This window comes from Xenia sp. Carnegie-2017, unplaced genomic scaffold (assembly GCF_021976095.1).
Source record: "Xenia sp. Carnegie-2017 unplaced genomic scaffold, XeniaSp_v1 HiC_scaffold_14, whole genome shotgun sequence".
Lineage (NCBI taxonomy): Eukaryota > Metazoa > Cnidaria > Anthozoa > Malacalcyonacea > Xeniidae > Xenia > Xenia sp. Carnegie-2017.
In genome coordinates this window covers 3,515,262-3,540,725 of record NW_025813447.1, presented here as the reverse complement: position 1 = coordinate 3,540,725, position 25,464 = coordinate 3,515,262, and the positions used below count along the sequence as shown (strand labels likewise).

At 35.7% G+C, this 25,464-nt stretch overlaps 2 protein-coding genes and 3 long non-coding RNA genes across 16 annotated transcripts; 2 read left to right on the top strand and 3 right to left on the bottom strand.

Moving 5' to 3' along the window:
• Positions 1-434: 434 nt before the first annotated feature.
• LOC124434802 lies at positions 435-10,892 on the bottom strand. 9 transcript variants are annotated; one of them, XM_046984715.1, is made up of 6 exons: positions 8,077-8,245; positions 7,285-7,690; positions 5,564-5,625; positions 3,480-3,517; positions 3,289-3,360; positions 435-2,220 (listed from the first exon to the last, which is right to left on the bottom strand). In XM_046984715.1, the coding sequence occupies exons 3-6, from the start codon at positions 5,622-5,624 to the stop codon at positions 1,609-1,611; spliced, it is 783 nt and encodes a 260-aa protein (XP_046840671.1). In that variant the 5' UTR covers position 5,625; positions 7,285-7,690; positions 8,077-8,245; the 3' UTR covers positions 435-1,608. The 9 variants fall into 9 exon arrangements, with proteins under 9 accessions (XP_046840671.1, XP_046840674.1, XP_046840675.1 ...); XM_046984718.1 differs by having other exon boundaries at positions 7,285-7,604; XM_046984719.1 differs by lacking the exons at positions 7,285-7,690; positions 8,077-8,245 and adding an exon at positions 10,759-10,892.
• Positions 8,339-17,879, top strand: LOC124434805. Of its 2 annotated transcripts, none has more exons than XR_006944895.1 (2): positions 8,339-8,539; positions 13,665-17,879. It is a non-coding gene; the product is annotated as an uncharacterized LOC124434805 (long non-coding RNA). The 2 variants fall into 2 exon arrangements; XR_006944896.1 differs by lacking the exon at positions 8,339-8,539 and adding an exon at positions 12,704-12,863.
• A 358-nt stretch (positions 17,880-18,237) lies between these two features.
• On the bottom strand, positions 18,238-21,536 carry LOC124434803. Of its 2 annotated transcripts, XM_046984720.1 has the most exons (6): positions 21,337-21,536; positions 20,253-20,458; positions 19,908-19,939; positions 19,792-19,834; positions 19,559-19,685; positions 18,238-18,704 (listed from the first exon to the last, which is right to left on the bottom strand). In XM_046984720.1, exons 1-6 carry the CDS (start codon positions 21,407-21,409, stop codon positions 18,520-18,522), a joined length of 666 nt encoding a protein of 221 aa, XP_046840676.1. In that variant the 5' UTR covers positions 21,410-21,536; the 3' UTR covers positions 18,238-18,519. The 2 variants fall into 2 exon arrangements, with proteins under 2 accessions (XP_046840676.1, XP_046840677.1); XM_046984721.1 differs by lacking the exons at positions 19,792-19,834; positions 19,908-19,939.
• Positions 21,038-22,760, top strand: LOC124434804. Of its 2 annotated transcripts, XR_006944894.1 has the most exons (3): positions 21,038-21,272; positions 21,959-22,089; positions 22,177-22,760. It is a non-coding gene; the product is annotated as an uncharacterized LOC124434804 (long non-coding RNA). The 2 variants fall into 2 exon arrangements; XR_006944893.1 differs by lacking the exon at positions 21,038-21,272 and having other exon boundaries at positions 21,559-22,089.
• On the bottom strand, positions 22,688-25,463 carry LOC124434806. The gene is made up of 2 exons (XR_006944897.1): positions 23,492-25,463; positions 22,688-22,893 (listed from the first exon to the last, which is right to left on the bottom strand). It is a non-coding gene; the product is annotated as an uncharacterized LOC124434806 (long non-coding RNA).
• Position 25,464: the final 1 nt, after the last annotated feature.

Here is a 25,464-nt window from a genome sequence, read left to right as displayed (position 1 = left end):
CAACTTCTTATCCTCTTTCTAGACACCGACCATTGCCTAATGTAATCACATATTGCTCATCATTTATTAAAATTAATAAGTTAATTCTTAACTCAGTTACTTTATTAATCTACATTCGAAGTTAACCAACTTATTCATATGTCCATTTATCCTAGATTGGTGATTAAAGCAAAGTCAATTTAATCACATATTGCTCATCAGTTATAAAAATTTAATCTGCATCACTCTATCTAGATTGGAAGTTAATCAACTCATTCATTATCCGTTTATCCTAGATTGGTGTTTAAACCAAAGTCAAAAATTTATCAACGTCCAATAAAACCACTGCTACCTATAGAACGCGAGAGTTATCTATTTTCTTCAACGACTAAGAAATCCATCGGCTCGAAGCTAGATTAGAGCGACTATTTTACTTATTTTAATACAAATGACGATTTTTGTAAATAGAGGTTTTAATCATATATTTTCAGAATCTGTACAAATTATTTTCCCTCCCCCCCAATGTGTTCGTAGTTACACAAATAAATAATTATCATAATTTTGTCAGATTCGTTTGAAGGATGGTAAATATTAGTATACGTAATTCGTTGGAGCAATTGCAAATATATACATTAAATATTGTTGAATCATTAAATCGTCATCACTTCTGCCTTTGATTATCACAGCACATATATGGGAAAGGCTTCATTTGAATGAGCAGATCAACGTATTCCATAATTTTAAAAAGTCCTAAAATGTAATCGGCTTACGGTGGATTTGTACAGAAGAATTTTATTCGAATCCATTTCTTACGTCCATAACTTCAACTCAAGTTTGCATTTTGCAGTAGAAAGCATGCGTAGAAACGCTGATTTACAGCAAGACTGCACGCATTTCGAAAGAAGTTAACTGTTAAAATTCAATTTGATCAAAACAATTTTACGACCAGCTGAAGTCTGACCTCTAGCAAGTCCAAATTTACTAATACAAAGACTTCATAAGGGCGATTATTTTACTATTGAAAAAAGAAACACCAAGGCAGATACGCCGTCATTTGTATGCCTTTGAAATTATTAGTTTTCTTTAGTAAAGGCTATGGAAACATCACACAATTCAAAGGTAAAGCCGAATCAAAATCATTCAGACATGCTTTATATAAAATCAACTGAAGATGAATTATTCTTCCCGTTCGCGACAACAGCGTTATTGTTTTCTACGCTTGCGGTACTTTTGACCTGCGGTCTCTTTACTGGCGCATATTCGGATCTAATGTTCTCGTTGATAGATTCTCTCGCGCGTACGCATCCCCAGAAGTTATATTTTTTGTTCTTTTTGTGTATGTGTTTCATATCTACGCGGCCAATAGCGTTGAGCTCGTCCATACTCTTGCTAGTTTGTTTATTACCTTTGGGTTTCTTCTGAAACCAGCGTGGCTTAGAAAAAACACCTTTTTTCTGAGGGCTTAGTGTATCAGGTGTGCTCTTCAGCATAGCAGGGTCTACATCCACGGCGCGTTCGTGTGGCTCGCCCATTTCGTCATTTTCATGCTTTGGAGCGACGTTTGCATCACCCACGCGATCCATTGAGATCTCTCGTCCATCAGTGCGAACTTTATCTATCCCGTTGTCGTCAGATTCCTGGTGCGTTCTCACTCTTCGTGACAATAATTTTTCTCCTCCTCATTCGTTCTTCGTCGGAAATAACCGTGGGTCGGGTACGATTCTTCGTTTCTGACTCGTCACTTGTCGACATGTCGTCGGGAAAGCGATCACCAAAGAACGTTTTGCGGTCTTGAGGTGTCGTGACGTAGGATCCGCTGTCTGAACCTCGGTCTGAATTCCGGTCGGAGTAGCGTTCCCACATGCGGTCTTGGTAACCAGCGGACATCCGATCCGAGTAGCGATCTGTGTAGTCAGATGTCGGACTCAATCTTCCCGAACGACTTTGCTGTGGTCGCGTTCTTGTGGCATTGGGACTAAGAATTCCACTATCCTTTGATTGCAATTCCATTTTCAAATTTTCCAATTCGACGCTCATGCGTATTATGTCTTCCTCTTGGTGCTGGCAAACGCGCTCAAGTCTTTTTAGTTTCGTGGTCAGACTTTTCTCGCGCCTTCTCGCCGCGTTTAGTTCATGAGTGAGTTGGTTTTCTTTGTCCATGGCGTGTTCGAGTTCGTCTAAGGCTTCGGTGAGGTCCGCTTCCAAGTCGTCTGTCTCTCGGCTGTTTCCATTGAGAAGTTTCTGGAAATATCAAGTGAACTCATAGTGTCAAAAGTTTCTCTCCAAAGGCAATTTTTGAAACAACTGAAAGCGAAGCTTGAGTTTCCTTCAAATGACGGTAAATAGATGATTACACAAAGCAGGTTACTTTGTCTAGACAAGTTGAAATGCGCACGCATGAAATCAAGGAAATCAAACACTTAAATGCCTATGTAACTCTCAGGGAAATTATCTACTTCGATAGAGTTGACGATTTTAAGAACATTCGCAATGTATTTTATAAGACGAAAATTTAGTCTTCCTTGACTTTTTGGGCGTAAACTATATCGTCAAAAAGCAGTGCGTTCTTCAATGTACATACGTCACGTCCGGTGAACTAGACCCAGTCACAGCACCTCACGGTAAAGCACGAAAAAAGCAAACATTGAGGCCCAAAAAGTCGAGGAAGATCAAATTTTAGTTTTATAAAATATATTGCGAATGGCCAACTCTACCTAGATAGATTATTTCCCTAAGGGAGATAAAGGCACATTAAAATCATTAACCTGTATTGCACTGGCCGTTGGGCTCTGGGGTGAGATACACCCAAATTTTGGTGTTTTAATTATTTGTATTTTTCGTCAACCGAAAAGTCAATGAGATATAGTTGCAACTTTCTAAAGTCTACAATTTTAATTGTTTTACCAAAGCCTTGCTACCCTACAGTTGCAACTCACCTGTGTGTTGAGACCAGTGTGAACTCTAAAGCAGTGCTGTAGAACTAAATTTATCAGAGGGGGGCTCTCTTGACGAAGCTGAAGCCATGAAATTATGAAAAATTACCCATTTCAAAGGAAGAAGAGGGCGCTCCTCCCCCAAGCGCCCCCCCCTCCCCCACCACCACCACTTCTACAGCACTGCTCTTAAGGAACATTCAGTTTTAATATGGCTAGCCTGAGTAACTCGTTTCGTGTAAAACCCACTCATTTCAGGCCCATTTATATACGTCCAAATATTTTTATATCAGAAGCATGGAAAGTTTGAAGTTTGACGTTGGCTCTAGTTGGCTATTGTGGTATGCAATTTGTGCCTAGTCCCAGGCTCACTTACCTCGCGTTCCTTTTGTTCCATGAAAAGCCGCAACTTTAAATCGAAATTCTCTTTCTTTAAATCTTGAATGAGCTGCAAAAACAAACAGAAAGTTCCTTGAACACCAGAAAATAATGTGGACTTTAGAATAGAAAAAATGTTTCTTTCCATCGCAAGACAATGTTTTTTCAGAGAGTTTTCTTGCTACTTACCCATTCCTGGTCTTTCACTGTATGCGGAGCTGGCGAATCTATAAAAATTGTCAGAAATAACTATAAATAAGAATGATAGAATTGCTCGTGATGTAAAAACTATTTTAAATCACTCCCTCATTTATTAAAACTAACAAAGCACTTTGTTTGTGTTTCGAAATTTGTCGCGAAACAGTCCTCGCGTTTCACGTTCTCTGAGAAAATATTCGCGCGATAATCAAAACAATTTACAAGAAGAATGTTCTTTATTGCAATTAGAATATTTCTTCTGGACAATGCTGGAATCAGTGTATTTCTCGTGAGTTTGAACAGTGACTTTGTAATTTGTGAACATTCTCGTGGCATTTTTAAAATTAAATTTCTTTAGTAACCGTGGTTTTGCATGTACTGTTTAAACAACACGAAACACTTTTCAAACGAAATGTAGTTGTATTAATCTAAAATAAGCCGAATTATATTCTTGTTGTGACTGAATACATCTGTCCGTAACATCTGCCATTCTTGAAGCGGAAAAACAACTACCGTCTCAGGTTGAAGATATTACTTATATCCCTTGTCTGCTTTGCTTATAGCTTTATATTTTCAAATGTAAAAGTTTAGCCCTAAACAACACGCACAGTGGAATAAGCTACGTTCATGTGTTCTAATGAGCATCATAAGGGAATAAAAAGACGCCATGTTGCAATTACTTGTGAGACTCGATTTTAGAATTTTTTACTTTAAATAGATCTAAAGATGAAACACATCGTTCAAACCGATTACTCGAATGCTTAAACGTGCGTTAAAAAAATTTGAACAGATGGCAGAAATCGTACAAAATTCATGAGAGGCACCTCTTGAAAAGCCTCTTATTTTAAACATCAGTTTCTCAATAAATATTCAGCTGATATACAAAAGAAAACTGACCTAGAATTATTCGTCAAGTCTTTAAAGCAAAATAGGTACATAAAAGACAATTGTAAACGATGCATAATTACGAAAACAAACAGTAGCCTCGGTTTTTGGCCAAATCCCCGAAGCAACGTTAAAACGTCGACGAACGTCTCGACAACTGATCGCAAGTTTGAACTTTAAAGTGACTCGTCTCTTTTCCCTTCAGGAAATGACAAACAATACACTCTAAAATCCAACTGATTTATTTAAACGAAAGCAATTTGAATGTGATGCTCAAATAATTAAATCGTAAATGCTTCAGTCTCAAGCGTCAAAGCCCGTGAATGTATTTGCTATTTACTTGTGTAGTTGTGTTGAATGTCCAATTCTGTTAAACCGGTAGTGTGTCTGCGCTCCTCCTGATTTGTTCTCTTAGCCGGCCGTCTGAGAAGTTCGTCCGTAGATCTATCTCTATCGAGCATGGCCTTATTCAAAGAAAGTTTGAGATCTTCCACGTCCCTACGATTCGAACTCTTCCTTGGCGTTCTTTCCAAAATATCGTCATCGTATTCATAGTCAATCGACCTTAAGTCTTTCAAACTTTTCGCTTTGTAGCGTTTGTCCATACGAGGATAATACGAGGCACTTTGGTCGTAATACATAATCACCTCTTTGTCCCCCGGTATATTCGATTCACAATTTGTACAAATGATATTCAAAACAGACGACGCAGTGCCTTTTAATATATATATTTTTATCTGCGTAGAATGGAAAATTCGGATGGAATGTTTTCTTGAGTTGGAGGAAACGCAACATCGAACACTTCGCTTAATAGCAACCAGCGGGGTTCTGTGACGCACCGTTGACTATCATAACAACGCTTTTAGCCTTTTTTGTCTTACAGTATTTAAAACAAACTCATTCCGACGAAAGCGGCACAAAGTTTCGACCCGTAGCCTCGAACCAGGCCTTTGCAACATTCCGTACCTACCACTGGTACCTGTCCGATTCAATACTGTATTTTATTACGTGGGTTTTGACTCCTGTTGACGGGTTTTACGCGAGAAGTAAACAAGGCAAGAGCTTGTTGATGCTTATATGCAAAGGTCGACATTTCGTTTCGCCTTTGAATAACTAATGCAATCAAATACATACGTATGAAAACCATACATTCTTCACGATACTACTATATGTTATGGAAGAACACTTACCTTGAAAGTCGCCTTCCTGATGTTGCAATTCTTGCATGCTGCTCCAACGATCCAAACTCATTCTATAAAGGAACCTTCGCTGATAATCCTTGGGAAATTTAAAAGACCCAGCCATTAGTCATAAAAAGAATATACTATGGAAGCTCAGTGATAGCTAAGAGGCACTTCGTGCTCCTCAAGCCTTTGGAAAAGAAATTTTTGTGTTGATTCAACAATGGTCGGTTTAATGTAAAGAGACGTTTTTTACGTTGTAAAGAAATGATCACACGAAATATCGTATGATCGTTTCATATGACACTCGTATCGTTTGTGCAGAAGGGACATGTTTGAACCCATCTACGTTGATGCATTTATTTTCTACGGCAAGGTTAAATATTTGCAGTTAAAACTTGGATGTCGAGTGCGTTGTAAATATTTTATGCTGGGGGAAAAATTAAAGCGTTTGTTAAATTCGACGAATTAAACTTGAAACTTGATAAGGATAATCCTACACCATAAACACTGGATGGTGTCCTATTGCGTTCGTGCTTCGGTTGTTGGTAAGAAAGTTCGTTGTTGAATTTGATAGACATTTTAAAAATTTTTTTGGAATAAACAGCAGCAAAGCAGGTGAAAGGTTTATTTGTCTTCATGGCTGTATACACTTATAAGTATGTAATATTTGTCTACAAGGTCTTTTTAACTTTCAAACTAAGAGCTGCGTTAATTATGGAAGTTAAGAGTTCAAAAAGCCTTTGTTGAACATGTTTTGAATTTTTCTAACCTAATGTGGCCCACCCGCTACATTCTTTAATATTTGAAATTTTTCTTATGTAAAAGATCTGAGTTGTTTTATTCCTGACCTTCATTATTCATCCTACGTTGCCTACCATTATTGTCATGGCAACGCAAAAAACGTTATAGAATTACGTGATACGTGTGTCGACCAGTCGCTGTGTAATCTAATGCCAATTTAAGATATCAGTAGATATTAAGTAATGGAAATGTTAAAAGCGTTTTTAAAATACAACACGCCCCGTACACAAAATACAGCAATGGTGATGATTGAACTGAGAACTATTATGACGTCAACATGACTGTGTTCTACATTTTGACGTCATGATTCTGATGATTAATGATTACGATAATTAATGATTTCTACCATACTCTCTGCTCACACAATGATGTTGACCGTACTATAATTATTACACTTCCAAGTAGCCACGTCAACTCGCAAGTCTTAGCCTTCCGTGTACATTTCAGACATTATCATTTTTCATTTCTTTAGAAATCCACTATTTCACAGTGAATAAACACAAAAAAAATTACGGCCAGAGATTTGCCAGGCGGAAAGCGAATTTTCAATATGAACATAATAGCCCAACATAAGACTTTTAAAAAATCCAACATAATAATAAAATAAAAACCTTTTATCTTTCTTTATTTTATTCTTGTGATTAAAAGTCTTATGTTGGGCTATTATGTTCATATAGAAAATTACATGGGACTAAATATTACGGCTGGCTTTGTAACTGGCTCTCAACCCTTCCCCCTCACTAGCTATGAAGCGGTTAAAAACAAATGAATTTGATAAAATGATGAAGACTGACGGATTTTTCATTCCGGCCATGCAATTATTTTTGTTTTCAATCGAAAGACAATGAATGTAATTGATTTTCTAAAGAAACGATCATTGTAAAAATTCATGTTGACGTCATCACCAAGTGAAAGTTCCTACTCACTATACACACGCAAGGTTTTGAAGATGAAATTTCAATAACACTTTTTATGGCTGGGCGTCATTTAATTGCTGTCGTGTTTTTGCCGATGTCATGTTATTGACCGTCTTCCGTACATAGATGATGTGCGCAACATATACTAAACTCTTCCGGGCATTTGTTTTATAAATTAGCATATATATTTTACGACGCCCGTATATAATGGCTTATCGAAGTCAACGAACGAAACGTAGTCTTTAAAGGCTGCGGTATTTAAAGATAAAAGTTATCGACGTTAATTCTTGAGTTCAAAACCATGTAGTTGGTAAGATGGGGGCCAAAATCTGCATGAAATATAAGATCAGTTTTAAATAACCTGCTTCACTGTTATCACAACTGGCTGTATTTGCCTTCGAGTGTAATTTCATCCCTTCAAAAGGTAAAATTTTTCGAATTGGAAGGATGAAAAAAAGAAAGCATTTCCAGGCGCGTTTACTGTCGATAAATGTATAAATAATAAGAAAGAACAATTTGAGATAGGGGCCTGTATAGAGAAGTGAACAATACGCTAATGAAGGCCTAATATTCTCTCATCGAACACATGTTGTCACGCTTCAAAGTGACGACATTTTGAGAAAGAATACATTGATTGTAATCTCGAGTACTGTGTCTAAAATACATCCAGTAACTCGTGACCTCTTTCGTAAATAAAATCATGATAGAAACGAGAGAGTGAGACCGTTATAAACAATGCTATCACCTGATATGCCGTTATATTGTTTACAGTTCTAAAGTCATAATAATAATCGAGCTTACCCTCAATTTAGTCTATTTGAGCTTCTCCGATTTCGTTTGCAACGTTATTATGTACGAGCAATGCCTGGTTAAGTTTGAGAGAATCGAGTACTATTTAGTGTATCACGATTCGTGACCATTTCTTATTATATACGACACCTCCCCTGTCTTACACAAAGAGCTCTATCGTAATTTCCTCCTTCTGGATTGCTTTACTATTTTGCATGTCGGCCATGAAAACGTCATTTCTAGTGAGTATTTTGCATGATAATGGAATGGATAATTAACCCACTTAGTTTGGGTGAATTATCAGCGAACGAAGAGAGATATGAAGAGCATTCTCATTATTGTAAAAACGAAAGAGTATTCCTTTTTGATTTTCCTGTTCGTAAATTGCTGGATGGTGTTAATGAAAGAGTAAATTATGCTCGATGAAAATAAGCCATGCATATTGTCCATTGTTTACGCAACATGGCTTATATAGGTAAGTAATTTCTGAACTTATATTGCCATTGGGAGTCGGCACCGAAGTATTCGTGACATATTTAAAATATTTTGGAGAGCATTGCCGATATTGTTTAATATGTGGCTCTGTATGTTGCAATTTATGGTAGTTTTTATTGCGAAATAAGGTATTCTTGTCATCACACTTACTCGATGTACTTGTACACTCATGGTGTAGTGGAGAATCGGGGGTTCGATTATTTCAAGTGAATGACCTTCCATGAGCAATAGAACATGCATGTCATCATAATCACAAAGCTTAGGTATTTCTTGCAACAATGGAATTTCATCGTAAAGTCACATGGTTTTGCGGTGTATGGGCGAAACTAAAACGGTAAGGTTGGGGTGAATATTCATATATTCATTTCTGCCCTGCTGATTTTTTTTAAATAATAATCGCTAACAAACTAAATCTTTCAAGCAGAGCTGAATTATGAAAATTCACACCCCCACTTAACGTTCTAGTTCGCCCCCTGTGTGGGTGTTCTAGTAGGGGTGTAGCCTACATGTTTTGATCGGTGGTCCTGATTTGTAAATTGAAGAGCATTATCTTATGTCATTTTTGTAGTGAGCAAACACAGAAAAATTTACATAGCACGACCAAATTGCTCAATATGTGATCGTGCTCAATAAATTGATAGTGCAACTGCTTGATATTATTTATTTGCTGTTCTTCTTTTAACTGCACATGTCAGAGTAAAACGGATGTTTACTTTAAAAATTTTGCATTCCTATAAAGTGCCTGACATTTATATCGCAAAGATTAAAGCAGGAAGCCGCATTGTGGACGTCTTTCTTTTAAAGAACACCCGCACTCCACAAATTGTGGGTGTCAGGGTACGGAGAAACCCATAGCTTCCGAAGCTCTGATAAAAAGCTCATTACATCTCTTTGAAATTTGCACTTTTACTCGGAGAAATTCGTTCTCTTTTTTCGTAATGGACTGGAAAGATCTTTCTCATCCGATCAAAGCACGCTATTTCACCGGGTGTGATGGTTGCCATATAGCAGAACATGTTTTTGATGAAGTCAACTGTTTGGCATACAAATTGAACTTTTATTGATGTTTGCTTTCCATTGCCTGTAACATTATTATTCCCAAATCCCAAAAGGCATCCTGAGCCTGCTCCATAGTTTTGTGCGAAGAATGTTATTCTAATATAAGTAATCGTCGATTTACAACTGGTTTTAGATTGAAGTTACAGTTCAAGGACAATTTACAGTTTTACACTAAGTAAAAAGGAAACTTGTGCAATCGATTTTTTAAAAAAATAGAAATCACATTATGAATGTTGTGGTGAACCGATAGGCGAATGACGACCACAGGTCCAAATTTCAACAAATTTGAATTACTGCTCGAAAGTAGATGTAATTACGAAAAGTCGTTTTCGTGGAATAACTTAGCCTTCAGGACGTCTGGTTACTCGTTTGCGAGTAGCAATAAGTCGTCGTTGGTTTTTTTTTATGTTTGCATCTTGTGTTTTCAGGGCAAACTTACATCTTTAACAAGCTAGTAATAATTTATTTATATGTTGTGGAGAAACTTCCATCCGAATATTTTCTAATTGCAGGCTTGTTTATGTCGAAGTAAAAAAATCAAACATACAAAACCTTTAGCTAATATGAAAATTTTATCGGGTTTTGATATGTTAACGTGAGTGTATGAACTATATGTTTAAATCGTCAGTTACATTACAATTATAGCAGTGTCATCATTGATGTTAAGTTTAACAATGGAAGTGAAGCCTTTTCATTCATTTTTTCTAAGATCAAAAAAAGCTCGCCTTCGTTAATTTCAGCCACTTTATTTTCATTCTCACCGACATGAAAATTCTTCTATAAAATTATTATGAATTTTTATTTGTAACTCGTTCGATTGTACTAACACTCCTTAGAAGTAATTGTCAAATTATTCTCCTCGAGAGAGCTAGGTACGTGTTTACTCATTCAACACGAAGCCGTTGCCTTAAAATGACCAAAATCTTAAAAGGGCGACATCCCGTAGCCCTGGTTATAAATGTATACAAATAATAAGACCATTTTTGTTGATTTCGATTTCAGATCAACATCGCTAGCTTGAACAAAGTCACGTCTTACCATTGAATTTAGATGATTTAATGAATTAAGTTATAGAATATGAAAAAATGCAAAATGTACGATAAAAATGTACGTCATTTGACGGGTGGATGATTCTCATACCTGCCTTTAAGTCCATTCCAAAATGTACACACGGCCTACCTTCGTCTAACGATACGATTGGAGATGTATAGAACATTTAGAATTTATCAATGTACACACGGATTACCTTCGTCTAACGATACGATTGGAGATGTATAGAACATTTGGAATTTATCAGATTTACAGAATTCTTTTATATCTTGTATAATCTGATGCGCTTGAAAACACAAAATTTGTCTCAAATGTACGCATGCATGTTTTTGACTTGAATTATTTACCGCTACTCTGTCTATTTTTGTTTTATGAAAAACTGGCATCTGTAGGCAGTAGACCAATCAGAGAGCGGAATCTCTCTAATTTACCGTTCTGTAGATGCGTGGGCTCTATTTGTAAATGTATATTTACATCACCACCCGTTTTAAAAAAAATTTCTCATCACGCGTTAGTGATAATTGACGTAGGCGATATAAATGAGAAATAACCTTTTTGTTTTTTGTTGCTGCAAATGTCTCAGGCGAAGTGGCTTCGGCAAGGAGGAAAATGAGGAGTAGCCAATACACTGTGGTGAAGGTGGGCTGGTTATTCAAAGGTGGAAGAGCATATTGGGAGTGAGGGAGGACTAGTTGTTGAATGATGGAGTATTAGCCATATTTTTGAAAGATGTGGGCTATTTATTCAAGGTAAAGTAGCAGTTATTAAAACTAGGGTGTTTAATGAAGGATGGAGTATTAGTCATATTGTTCATAGAGGTGGGCTGGTTATTGAAGGGTGGAGTATTAGTCATGTTGTTGTTAGAGGTGGACTGGTTATTAAAGGGTGAAGTATTGGTCATGTTGCTAGAGGTGGGTTGGCTATTGAAGATGGAGTATCAGTTATATTGTTGCATGGTAGAGGTGGGTTGGTTATTGAGGGTTGGAGTATTAGTCATATTGTTGGTAGAGGTGGGCTGGTTATTGAAGGGTAGAGTATTAGTCATATTGTTGGTAGATGTGGATTGGTTATTGAAGAGTGGAGTATTATTCATATTGTTGGTAGAGGTGGGCTGGTTATTGGAGGGTGGAGTAGCCGTCATATTGTTGTTAGATATGGGCTTATATTGAAATGAGGAGCAGTAGTTATACTCTTCACTTGCAACCATTATCTTGAGATTTACCAAACAATGTCGCTCTCCCACGTCGGCTGGTGCCAACAATAACACAGAGAAAATATTTTTTTGTATTTGACCACCAACATGGCTGAATTGCTAGTCAAGAATTGGGGTTAGAGGTGGACTTATTAATGTAGTTTGTTTTACAGGATGTATCAAAAATAGGACCTTTACAAACTGATCTATTGTGATATCTAATCCCTCATGACCATGCTGATTGCACGGGTGCATTGCTGTGTTTGTTTTGACGTTAGAAGATATGTCGAATTCCCACGAGCAGAAGAGCTTTAGAAATAAATGCACGTAGCTGACAATACTTTACGCACCCTAGGGCTTCGCATAGTGACAGGCATGGAATTAATAACGATAGGGCAATTTCTTAAAGTCTCTTTTTCTTTATACACCCTGTGCTTTTTTCAATTCAGATGTATTTTTAAGTGCTTTTGTGCTTTATTATGAATGCATCAAACACAGAAGAATACTACATATAGGAGCATTTTTTCTCTTTATAGCAACGATTCTTTCTTGCAACTGTTGCATGCGTTACACACCTTTGTTACAAGCAAAAAGCTTTTCTACTCCGCGGAATTTAATATAACTTCTAACAGCAAAAATTGCACAACGATGCACTCGTGGGATAAGCATTGAAATTAGTTAGTCATTGAAATTATAACAATTGGCTTCTTTGTAAATTAAGGTCTTCGTTTTTTTTGTCACACCTTTAGTGGTCAGTCATTAAAATTTTAACAATCGTCTAATTTCTAACGATCTCTCTTTTTATATACACAATGTTTTGCATAATCAATTTCCGGGGAAATTTGAATTTATGGATAGTTTGAACGTATTTAATTACACTTATCCACTTTACTTCGAATCAAAAGCTCGCCGTGCTGTTGGAAGAATATCATGAGTTCAAGTGCATTCTTTATAAGTTGTTGTCGAAGCTGTGCGATGTGATTTTACCGAAATTTTGTATAAGGTATGATTTAACTTAAAACTTTCAAACATTTATTTTTTGAGCTTGTCTCTTGATTGGTTTATAGTTTTTCCTCAGTGACAGCAACCTTCAATTGCTTCAAATGAACAGTTTTTGTTGACTGTTGAGAGGTGTGGATTAGTTTGTTAGCAAAATATCTTAAGGTAGAACGAAAATCGAAAAATAATGACTTTATAAACTGTTCGCTGGTCGCCACGTTGGCGGTCTCATGAGTTGTGTCAAGCTTACACTACGAAAGTGTTCGGGGGCTTTTGGCAGTCAGCTGTGGGTGTCTACTCGTGTTGATAATTTCTGTTTAACCAAAGTAGATGCTTTGCAGCATGCCATACTTTTCAGACCGGAGAATCATTTCCCCAGACTTTACCATACAGGGGGGTATTAGGAAACAACATCGACCGATGCGGTCGTTGATGTCTACAATAGCATTGGTAAAGAATTCTATTTATCAGACCTCCTAAATTATTGACCGGATAGTTGATAATATTAAGTGATATGAACTCCGTGGAAATGCAAGTTATCTAACAATAATGTTCATGTGCACAGGAGGAAAGCTGTAAAAACAACGCAAATCGAGGCAATGGAGAACTTTGATAGTGCTTACTTCACTCTTGAAAAGGAATTTTTCTTGTGTGATGTGAAATACATGCTTGTATTCGTGTTTCATATAGTTCTTGAAAAGTACACAAAAAGTGCAAACAAAAGCTTACACGTTTATGTTTATGTCTGGTGAGAATGACGAGCAATGTTGTTCAACGGTGTGAAATTACATATTTTTCTCTACAGGAAGGGATGCATCTAAACGACAACCATTACCCGTGAAAAACATCCAATAACCATTTCTGTCCCATCCATGCCAACTGCACTAGTTCTTCACCACTTGCATTGCTAAAGAGTTAACTCGCTATTTATGCTGTTTGTCATACACCTATAACAGTGAAGGGCCCCACTATTAAATGTGAGATCAGCTGCTGTAACATTGCATGTCACGATTAGAGGCAGCTCGTTACATCCGTTTAGCTCGTATTTAAAGCGCACAAAAGCTAATAAGTTTGCGCGTGCGCAGTATTTACATCGCTAGCGCATGCTCTCAATTTTGCGATCAACGTGTGCAATTTAGATGCTAAGAATTTTAATGAAGGAATTGCGCTTGCGATTTTAAGGTTCTTAAAGGCTGTGCATTGATATTTAAAACTTTCAGCGTTTCTTTATTTGGTTGATGCGTTTTGCAAAGTGTTGTGGAACGTGTACAAAATCAAACAATTTAAATTAGTTTGCGTATTGTATCGATCGTTCCCCGTCAAACTAGTGGATTGTGGCATGGATATCTTCTCCCCCAGTCCACGCTCCACCTCGTACTATTACCACTTGAAAGCGTGGATATTGAGATGAAGGAAGATTTCGTTGGTTTGGAAAGATCATCAGGATGTGAAGGTTTAACAGTATTTCTATAATTTTATATTTCTTGTCATTTATCATCTTAAGTGTTCTGTCATTTTTTATAGAAGATTGAGTGATGGCAGTAAACGATTTTTTAGATGATTGCGAGCCACCTTGATCGACAGAGTCATGTTAATAACAGTTGACTACCTATGTGTTCTTACTATTTTCTGTTTTACAGGGATTTTTAAATCTTTGGGACTATCATAATGAACGTAGTGTGTAATTACAGCTTCGACGATGGCGGTTATGCAAATAACGAGAAAGCCCTCGAAAGAGCTAATGATACTTAACATTTCAACTCAAAGGCGATTGAAAATACGTGACACAAAGTAATGGTACTTTTCCAAAGAAGTGCCATTTTTATCGTTGACGACATTATGACGACGTATGAAATGACGATATTACTCGAAGGCGTTGGTAATGTGACATATGAAGAGATTGGGAGGTAATGGAAGTATAGTAAACGGTTTTGTCGTCTCTATTATGAACTTTATTTCAAAAGTGAGGATGTTTATGAAACTGCACGTGGTGATGTTAGACGGTTGACGGGATATACGAAGAAATCAGCGTCTTGGAAGAAGATGACTTGGAAATTATTCAGGTTCATAGTTGCGTAGTTGACTTCCGGCAATACGTCACGTCTAGTAGTCTCACTAAAAAATGACGCATGCGTGAGTTTAATGTAGATGTGAGTCGATTTTGAAGTCTGATGACCTTTTTGCAACGCAGAAAAAATTTTGCGCGCGTGTGTGCAGTGACGTTTTTTTGACATCAATGTTGAGTGATAAATCATAGTTTCGAAACGTCATTATCAAAAATATCAGTATTCATAAAAAACGTTTAGGCTTTCCTGATCACACCAGTTGCTTTATGATTTAGTTGACATGCATGGTCGTTCATGTATCGTCTTCTTCATGCTGTTTACGTGTTTCTTTCAAACGAGAAGAATCAGTTATCTTTAAGGTGGGGAATGGAGAATTTCGTTACCACTAGTTCATAGAATAAACATGTCACGCAAATTCATTTATAGCACAGCTAATTACCTCAAAATTGTAGTACCATGCTGGAATATTTCTCTTAACAATACATTCATTAATGCAAGTTTCAGTGTGTATAAAAACAAATCACTGTTTCATAAAGCTGTCTTTTCTACAGATGTCAATTACTTCCTAAGTCAAGTACAATGCATGGATTCATAGTTTTTAAAGTGTACAATCATCGCGACCAATTGCAAGAAAATAAATTTTCACACGTGAGAACCTCCGTTCAAAAGTTAGAACTGATGAGAAGAACCAAAAATAGAATCGTACGATCAAATCAACTGAAAATTTGGAAATGAACCCGAGTTCTGAAAGCTCCAGAAAGATGAAAAACGGTACAATTTTGTGTTGTTTTTCATTACTACGGTACCTGAAAAATCTATGAAAAATCTTAAAATTAAATTAAGCTGAACTTTGCACCTTCAAAGTTAGCGCGTCTGATCCATGACAGAGCCTGAGCACTGGAATTCAATAACAGACAAATCTTTCATAAATTAAAAAATTCCAAAATTATCATTACTTCCAAAAATATCAACTAATTTCGTAAAATTTTCTTTGCGGTCGAAGGGTTTTTTCCCGGATTCGCTGGTGTTCCCTTCGCTTTCGTTTCGTCTAAAAAGAGTGTCCAAAATTTGGGGCCAAAGATTTCTTTGAACATTCGTGTGCTTTAAAATGTAACTTTCATCAACGAGTCGTTCTATTGCAAACTAGCAAAATAACATGGCCTCTGGGTTCAAATCCCAGAACACCATATGATGGCAAACGAAGGTGAGGTAGTGATCAGACAAATAGATTAGTACGTAGCTAAATTACGACTGATTTTAAAATCAAGCACGCTGTAGGAGTAAACATTTCGTCCATTTCGCCGAGCACCTAGGTGCTGCATATTTAACTGTATAACGCTGAAAATTCAAGCAATTTCATTGGTCGAGAACCATTATCTACAAGAGGACAGACGCAACGAATGACGTCACAGAAAATTGCATGTTTTTAATTTAAGTTACAAAACCTTAAATTTTTTTTTGAATTTATCTCTGGGCATATGAAGACCTGGACCTAGTCGAGGTATTTGACGCTTTTGACCCAAATGAAAAAATCCTGCTTGGCAAAAACATAAACAGTTTCCCTGCGTAACTTGGGAATTTTTTCGATTTTGTTATTTTCCATTTTATAATAAGACAAATAGATTACATTAACTTGTTGTGTGTTCAGTTATAGATACACGGTACGACGTTGCCCGTGATAAGAACAAAAAAGTGTCCACGAGGCACTTGATTAGATTGCAGGTTGCGTTTGTACATCCCAGAGTTTCCATTGGTCGCAAATGCAATTGATTGCCGTCCATTGTGTTAATTACATGTGTAACAAAATAGACGTGCATAAATTTTAATGGAGTGGCCATAGTGTGTATTTTTCTTATCAGTCCGTGATGTGAGCTTGGATAGATGAGCGTGTTTCACTGATGTTTGACATGACTTTGAGGTACGTAAAGGAGTTCAGCGACAAAAAATTGAGAGACAGATGATATACATTGGACTTAGTCGAAAACTATTGCATCTTTTCAATTTCATATATTCCGAAAACCATTTAATTGGCAGCTACCCAACTGTACAGTCAAAATGAACAACTGATTCCAGCTGGTTTTGGCAACACATCTCACATATTTATTAAATACTATTAATTATTAATTGTTATCAATTATTAATTGTTATCAATTATTCATTGTTATCAATTATTCATTGCCTATTAAATATTAATTACTCTAAATTACTTGTTATTTGTTGATAGTTAATAGTTTTGAATACAAATGTTTTGTTAGTTTAGTAAATGTACGAAAAATAAAAACAGACATATATTTAATAGTTCTTTGTCATTAGGTTTGCCGTATCCAAAAAAATCACGACACCAGTTTATATATGAATAAATTGTTCTCTTTGTGTGAATGTGCTTCGATTGAATATTGCTTTTCGTCGAAATTACAATGCCTTCTAGACAACTATAAAGAGAATTATAGCAACAAACGCTACTACGAAGTTGCGAAGAAAGGGAACGAATGAGCTAGCGTCGTTACCATCACCAATTGTAATTGTCATATTTAGAGAAGGTGGTTGGTAAGCCTTTTGTTATTAAATGAACTTGTTGCTAACACTGATGTCAAAGACGTCGTTGGTCTTTGTTGTGGAAGATTCCTCAAGTAACTTTTAATTCGTCAGATGAGAAATATTGAGCTAGGATTGAAAAGCAGTTTCGATTTGCAAAACCGTTAAATTGTTTCATCTGTCTCAACAATGCATTTAAGATATGATTGAATGAGTAGTGTACAAATGTATTCTCTGTTTAGTAGTAGATAACAATATTTAAGATATGATTAAATGAGTAGTGTACAAATGTATTCTCTGTTTAGTAGTAGATAACAACATTTAAGATATGATTGAATGAGTAGTGTACAAATGTATTCTCTGTTTAGTAGTAGATAACAACATTTAAGATATGATTAAATGAGTAGTGTACAAATGTATTCTCTGTTTAGTAGTGGATAACAACATTTAAGATATGATTAAATGAGTAGTGTACAAATGTATTCTCTGTTTAGTAGTAGATAACAACATTTAAGATATGATTAAATGAGTAGTGTACAAATGTATTCTCTGTTTAGTAGTAGATAACAAATACACCAAATAACAATTGACACAAATTTAGCTCGATTGTTTCTACAGCTTGTATTAATTAGGTGAAGTGAATCGTCCCAGCAAGCCGAAAACTTAATTAAAGGATGAGCTTTCCAATCCTGGTAGCCGGGCAACATACTTATTTTAATTAACCATTCAACTTCTATAGATATCGCTCGGACTATATAGAGAGATGTCAGTAAATTATTTGCAACGAGTGAAGTGCATTAAATATTCACATATATATTCAATATATACAAGTATCAAATTGATCAAAATGCATAATCAATATGCATAATCAATACAATCAATGAACATATTATAATCAATATACATAACTAGCGTTAATGTACACATTCGTTCATTAGCAAATTTTATCGGTAAAAAATGACTTATATTGATGTAATAGCGACATTTTTTACATGAATGAAAATTCTAGCAAAAATGCTCGCATTTAGCAAGAGAATTAGCCCGCGTTTACAAACAGTATTATTTCACTTGAAAATAAATAATTACTAAATTGACTGTCAACATAATGGGAAATGACATGACTGAATTTAAATTCGTTGCTTTAGATGGCGTTGTCATGGGAGCCGTGATGACAACATTTGGCACCGTAATCAAACTATTCGGATACCAAACATCGCGGGCGCACCATTCCTCGAAGTCTAAAGCTGAAAATAAAAGGTTTTTTATAGTTCTTTCAACAACAAAACGACATGTTTGGACTGAAAATTGAAAAGTGAAATTAGCTAATGCAATCTGATTATTTAATTGTAATTAGTTCATTAAAGATTCTGAGATCAAAAACCGACAATTGCGGTATGAAACCTTGAACAACCGTTCTGAATGCAACTGAAACAATTGCTAATAGCTGTTTGTTCACTCATTTGGACTATGCGAGATCGTTCACAAATTTTGGCGTAGCTGGCCCGCAAATTTAGTTAATGCTAATTTTTCTGTGTTCAATTACTGAAAATCGTTAAAAAGATCGCAAATACCATGGTGAAAGTAATAACGTAAAAGTTCTCAAAAGAACTGTTTTAAGCACAGAACACTAACCCAATAGTTCTGAAAGAACTGTTTTGAAACTAAAATGCATCGTGTCTTTTAGTTTCAAAACAGTTCTTTTAGAAATATTGGGATGGTGTTCTGTGTTTAAAGCAGTTCTCTTAAGAACTATTATTTTATTACTTTTGCCGTTCACCATGGTATTTGCGATCTTTAAAAACTATTGATTTTGAGATAAATAAATGATGTTAGTGATCTTACATTTACATAGCAGGAGCTAAACTTGCAGGCTGGTTACGCTACTGAACATCAAATCAGTCCCTCTATATACTATCAAAACCTGGCCTTGTATTGAAAAAATTCTATTTATGAATGAAAATTTACTGTAGAATACTTTGATGAACTAACACAAAGTGCTTAATTGCTTATTGATGACCAACTTTCTGTCAACTTATAGTTGCATTATGGGAAGGAAGAAGGGCTACTATAGTAAAGTATAGTGAAAAACTGTACTTACGATCTTCAAATGAGGGACTAACAGTTATGCGAAACCAGATTGAATATACTGCTTCACAGCCTTCACAATAGAACACAAATTTGATTTTATCTTCTCTAACAGCACTATCTGTGCATGTTCGGATGCCCTACGTGATGTTAATGAATAAAAAAAAGTTTAACAAGGAAGAATTATCAATTTCATAATATCTATTTGTAAAACATACAACATTATACATATAAATATACACTCACTGATTGACAAGTGGGTTCGTTATATTCTGGTTGTGACTTAAGACTAAAAATACATGTTCACATTTAATTGCAAATGGTACGTTTTTATGTTAATTGACAAAACAGCAATGTGTTACCATACAACTGAATTGCCATCAAAAGATATAGCCTGCAAAGTGGAAACACACAAAAAAAGATCAGAATTTGTGTCATGGAGTACCTTCCACAAAATAGCAAATTAACATGGGTTGATCAGTAGTGAATCCGGGGTTAGGCAACAAGGATTAAAGCACTAATTCAAAATTCTGCATATCTTAATAAGAAGGTCATAGCTGGTGTTTACCCTAACAATAATCCATATGAATTTCCAAAAAGAAATCTTACCAATTGATGGGCTGTAGCAATATTATTTGCCCAACCATGGATACATATGAACTGTCATGAATGTATAGGTATTATGATGTGATGTGCATATTACTAACCAGAACTTCAACTGTTTGATGAGCACTGTCATTCAGAGATATACTGAAGCATGGGTTTTTGGCCGTAGGATCGATGTTGTTATATTTAATGACTGTAGACATAAATCCCAGAGGTCTTCCACCGTCCAAAGAGTCAGGACTTCGGTCATAACTTGCTTCATTGATCATCTTGTATTCTTTGCAATTGCCATCATCAAAATCATTCCCTGACAATGCATAAATACAGCATAAATGATTTTGGGTATGAAAGAATAATTCAGTGTCTCACTGCAATTTAATTTTCCATTTCGATGAATGTGCAATGAATTTTTATCAAATATTGTTTTGTTTCATCCTTTTAAAAAACAATATATTTTCATACACAAATGTAATCTATCTAATTACACAAGCATGTCTATTAAATAGCACAACCATAATTAACGTTAGTAAACTAAAGCCAATATTCGCATGAATGTTCGGAATTAGCTCATTTGTTTGTTGCAAATTGAAACACATATAATTTGGATATAACTGTGTAGAAAGACAATTGTCAATGTATATAAAAGAAACACAACTATTGTTTGAGAAAATAGACATGCTTTATGACTAATATCATCACTCATACTGAAGATGGCAACATCATTTGTTGTCTTTTTTCAAAAAACTTGTTGTGTTTGCTAAATTTGGTGATAATTTAAACTTCATATTACGTTCATAAAGTTAAATGACATGGGCGCTCATGACAAAAGAGACAAGGAAACTAAATATATCTAACTTTTGAATTCATCTATCCTAGACCTCTCACGTCAAATGAACACTACACTTAAAGATTTATTTATTTCGCAAGCCGTGTTTTGAGATCGCACCTTTGTTGTTGAAGTTTGCATTGGAAGCAAATAATTATAAACAACTCGAGTTTGGGATTGCTTTCTATATATAACTTACTCGTGGGTTGTCATTTGAAATAACAAGTACAATGTCGAGTATCATGTAAACAATGAAAGTTCGGACTACGTAGAAATCGCTTCTAACTATTCAAAGGTATGTCAAAATCATTATGATTAACTTTAACGTCATTATAAACAAAAGTATACGTTCACCTCACCTTTACAAACGTGAAATTTGACATTCGAAAGAATAAGATAGTACCAAAGAAACATCCAAAATTTTCTCCCCATATTTTACGACAACGCTTGCGAAATATTTTTTTTGGTTGCTATTTTCGACATATGCTATAATTTAATTGCCTTTTAGCAAGGCATGAAATCACGTTCGAGACTCGTAGAAGATAAAGGGGAAGTAGCTTCAATTGCGGGGAGGGGAGCATTTAACTTTGGCAAAGGGATTGCGTTAGACCAACTTTTAAGATAGGCGTACACCTCAAAATAAATATGAAGCATGATAAACTGCAAGACAGTCACCTGTTCTCAACATTTAGTACGTCAGCAAAAACAAAAATGAGAATTTTTAAAATGGAGTAAGAGGAAGTATCAATAGCTGGGAGAGGAGCATTTAAAACGGGAGCTTCCAATTTTGTATGAAGAAAATAAAATTGAAGCATGCTTAGCGGAGCGACCATCATCTGTTAGCAAGTTTTAGTAATCAACAGCAGTAAAATATAAAGGAAATTTAAGTTCTAAAAGAATTGGCGTAAATTAGTTTCCAACAGTGGTTGCCATCCATATTTGGTGAAATTTGAATTGACGTATGCTGTTTCATTACGTCAGGATTTCCAACCAATTAGAGCAAGGGATTTATCGGTCTTCCCACAAGCACTTTGTCTTTGAGACTTTTGATCAGGGAAAAAACGGTCTTTTGAAAAAATATCGAAGAAAAAAATCTTTAAAACGAATTCCTGGTGAGTTTTGTCTTTTCGCAATTTTGTTATTACATTTCTCATCAAAAGCTGCATCCTTTTGTACTGAATATAAGTATTTTATTTTAGTAAAAGAACGTCTAGTATAGTTGCAGTGCTGTGAAGTGTTCATCATGTATCCAAGATTTGGCCCGCTTCGTATGACTCGTTTTTTTGCTCTGTGCATTTGTTTGGTCAATCACAATTCTCTTATTATGGCACAAACTACTTCGTCGACAAGTATGGCACAAGCATCAATGATGGCAAATTCATCAATGATGGCTCAATCATCAATGATGCCACAATCATCAATGATGGCTTCGACAGCAAACATGATGCCTGCTCAGACAGCAATGTCGATTGTTCCTAGTTCTGCAGTGCCGCAAAACCCGGCATCCTCATCAATGGGGAACGCAACAGCTGGCAATCGTGACTCATCATCTGAAAAACTCGTGCCTGCTTTTACTCAACTCTTTCTTCTCACTGTACCTTCAGTTCTTTACATCCTACACTGAAAAAAAACAAGGCAGATAAAGCGACCTTAATTCGATCATTTTGAAAGGATATTTTTGGTAAAAAACAAGCTTTCTAAAATTTTTTATATACTATCAGTTGAAGTTGTACACAATTGTTAAAAACATGTCTGTAAAATTATATCATGACTTACATTTTCAGAATAGTCTTTCACTGTGGGTGTCCTTTTGGGAATATCAAAAAATACTTCCGTTCCTTTCCATAACAAGCCTGTCAATGACAAGCACTCTGTCCAATATAATCGTCGGCAAAGTTTTGAATCAATAAATGATCCTTAAAGAGATGTTATTGAGTTTACGTAATAGACTCACAAAAAATGATATATCGCTTGTTATGAAATAAGACTGATAACTGTTGTTTGTAAGTGTAAGTTCGGTCCCGCTTTAAAGATTATTTTTAATTGAAAAAGGTCATGTTTGGCTTGTGAAACATATATATTTCCCTCAGTAAATTAATCGACACTTCAGACAACATGGTGATAGTTACATTGAATGAAAACCAAGCACTTCTTCCATAGCACATTGTAGTGCGACTAGATCGCTCATATAAGTACAGATCACATGCTGCGATCTTGATGTAGACGAGAAAGCCAATAACAAAAGCGTTGTCGCGATCTGGGTCGTGAAATTAATTTTAGCGACGTTGAACATAATTGAAGTCGAAGTCATAAACAAAATGTAATAATTTTAAAATCAAACCCCACGCTCAAGAAATATTAAAAACTAATCCTATTCTATTCATTTTTGCCGCAATTGGTTCAGTGCAAACAAACGCTTCGCTCTCGTTGTAAAAAAGATAAATTTACCGACAAAGGTAATAGCAAGCTAGCCCACAGGTAAAATATTTGTGTGCTTGAGCATAAAATAGTTACCTAGAAACCAAGGACTTTTTTGAAAACATTCTTGATATTGCGAAAGATTAAACCAGCTGTATAGGTACCCATCTAACATGACAAAAAATACGGAAAACAATTGACTTGAAGTCTCCGAGGGTGTTAAAATATTTTCGATGCACAATAATAATTTTGTACACAAATTCCACGAAATTCGATGTATTTCAAACATATAATAACATTCGAGTTTGCTATCAGGAATAATCGACCACTGCGAACACTGTTGCACGAATATTCTATCGAGAAACATGCATCAGAACTAAATAATCAATACGGTATATTTTTCTAACATAATATTATAGATATTAAATGAACGTCTTACTTGTCTCATACAAATTATTATAATCAAGAACTTATCATACAATTCATTCACAGGCGAGCCGTATACAGAAAAAATACTAGAGTAGCTATAAAACGCAGATGCACGCCAGCTATATAGCTGACGACGAAAATGCATATATACATCTTAAATTAATACATAATAAATACATAACCGCGGACATAGATTTGAATAGTTCTTTTTCCCCTAATTTTTCTAATCCTGCAGAATTACATCAACTACTGTTATTAGATATTTTCGTCTTAGGTATATGAAAGTCGGTCTCTTGGTATAACAATCCTCAAATAAGTGCTTCGATTGATTTTCTTTTCGTCGAGATCATATGGACGTTTAGACAATAGTCAAGAGAATTACAGCAAGAAACGCAACAATGAAGTTGCAAAAGAAGGGCAAGAAGGAGCTAGCATCACTTGAACTTGACGTGATCATCATCGTAGGGCTAGCACTAACACTCATATTTGCCTGAAATGATGACATCGACGACGCTTCTTGTATCATTACAGATGTAGAATTATATATTGTCGGTGAAGAGCCAGTCGGAGTCCCTGTTGACGGTGCTATATGTGATGGAGTTACCGCCGAATATTTCATCGAAGAGTTTGATACAGCTTTGGATGGAGTCACAGTAGAGGACATCGATATTTCTGAAGTTGAGTTGGCATTAACCGCCTGTCTTAGGATACAAAACATGATACAAGTAAGGACGAGCACTTGTTTAACCATCTTGATGTGACTAGATGTTGTTCTTTCTTGACGACTAAGCGAAAAACAACTTGACAGCAGCGTGTTCTCTTTCGTAATGACGAAGGCGTTGCTCGAAATTGACACAGCTGAAGCTTTATAACGTTTCCTATGGATACACCTTATAAATAGTGACCATATATGGTAAGCAGGTGAAATTAAGTTTTTCCTGCCGAATGGCTCTCATTGTATTTATCAATATATGGCCCAACTGAGCTTATCAGAGGATTTTACAGGTGGGAAATTTACCAAGGCAACTAAATGCTAAAACAAAAGCAAGTAAGCCTTGTTAAGAATCACTGACTAAAGTCTTTGTAGCCGCTTCTTTGTCTTCCACGTGGCTCTCACGAGGAGTAACGCTTTGACGGGTCCAGCCAAATATTGCATTATTGCTAAGCAAATATTTCCGTTCTTAACTTGTGGATATGTATGGTCGTGTCGTGTGAAATCATAAATAAACTGAAAGTTTAAAACGTCGTTTGTTTTACGCTTTCTTTTCTTTTTCGTATGCTCATCGTTCTAAAAAGAGAGTATATAAAAAACTGATATAAAAAACAATAATCTCTGCTTCAATTGGGAGAAGTTGAGAGCATCAGTCTTTGGTTCCTTGTATTGTTCTTTGTCTTTGTTTCAATACTTTATATGTCCTGTACGTTCAAATGTTTTGTCAGCAAAGGTGAGAAAGCTAATTGCTATTCAGCCCACACAATTACACTAGACTTGCTAATATATTAATGTGCAAAGAACCAATCATAATATTATAAATACAAATTAGGGCAATTGATATTAGCCTTGCGAATCAAATTAATCGTTTCTAGTCCCTTAAAAGAACGATCGATGGGAAGCCGGCTTTCTGTTTTAATGCAAATAT

Bases quoted from the DNA above. Each gene is read 5' to 3' on its own strand.
- LOC124434802 (XM_046984710.1), bottom strand. From the start codon at position 5,014: ATGTATTACGACCAAAGTGCCTCGTATTATCCTCGTATGGACAAACGC. The intron at 3,518-4,713 runs GTAAATAGCAAA...CAATTTTTATAG, and splicing joins CATTCAACACAACTACACAA to ATTCGCCAGCTCCGCATACA. The intron at 3,361-3,479 runs GTAAGTAGCAAG...TTGTTTTTGCAG, and splicing joins CAGTGAAAGACCAGGAATGG to CTCATTCAAGATTTAAAGAA.
- LOC124434803 (XM_046984720.1), bottom strand. From the start codon at position 21,409: ATGGGGAGAAAATTTTGGATGTTTCTTTGGTACTATCTTATTCTTTCG. The intron at 19,835-19,907 runs GTAACACATTGC...ATGTATTTTTAG, and splicing joins GATGGCAATTCAGTTGTATG to TCTTAAGTCACAACCAGAAT. The intron at 18,705-19,558 runs GTAAGTACAGTT...TTTTATTTTCAG, and splicing joins TAGTCCCTCATTTGAAGATC to CTTTAGACTTCGAGGAATGG.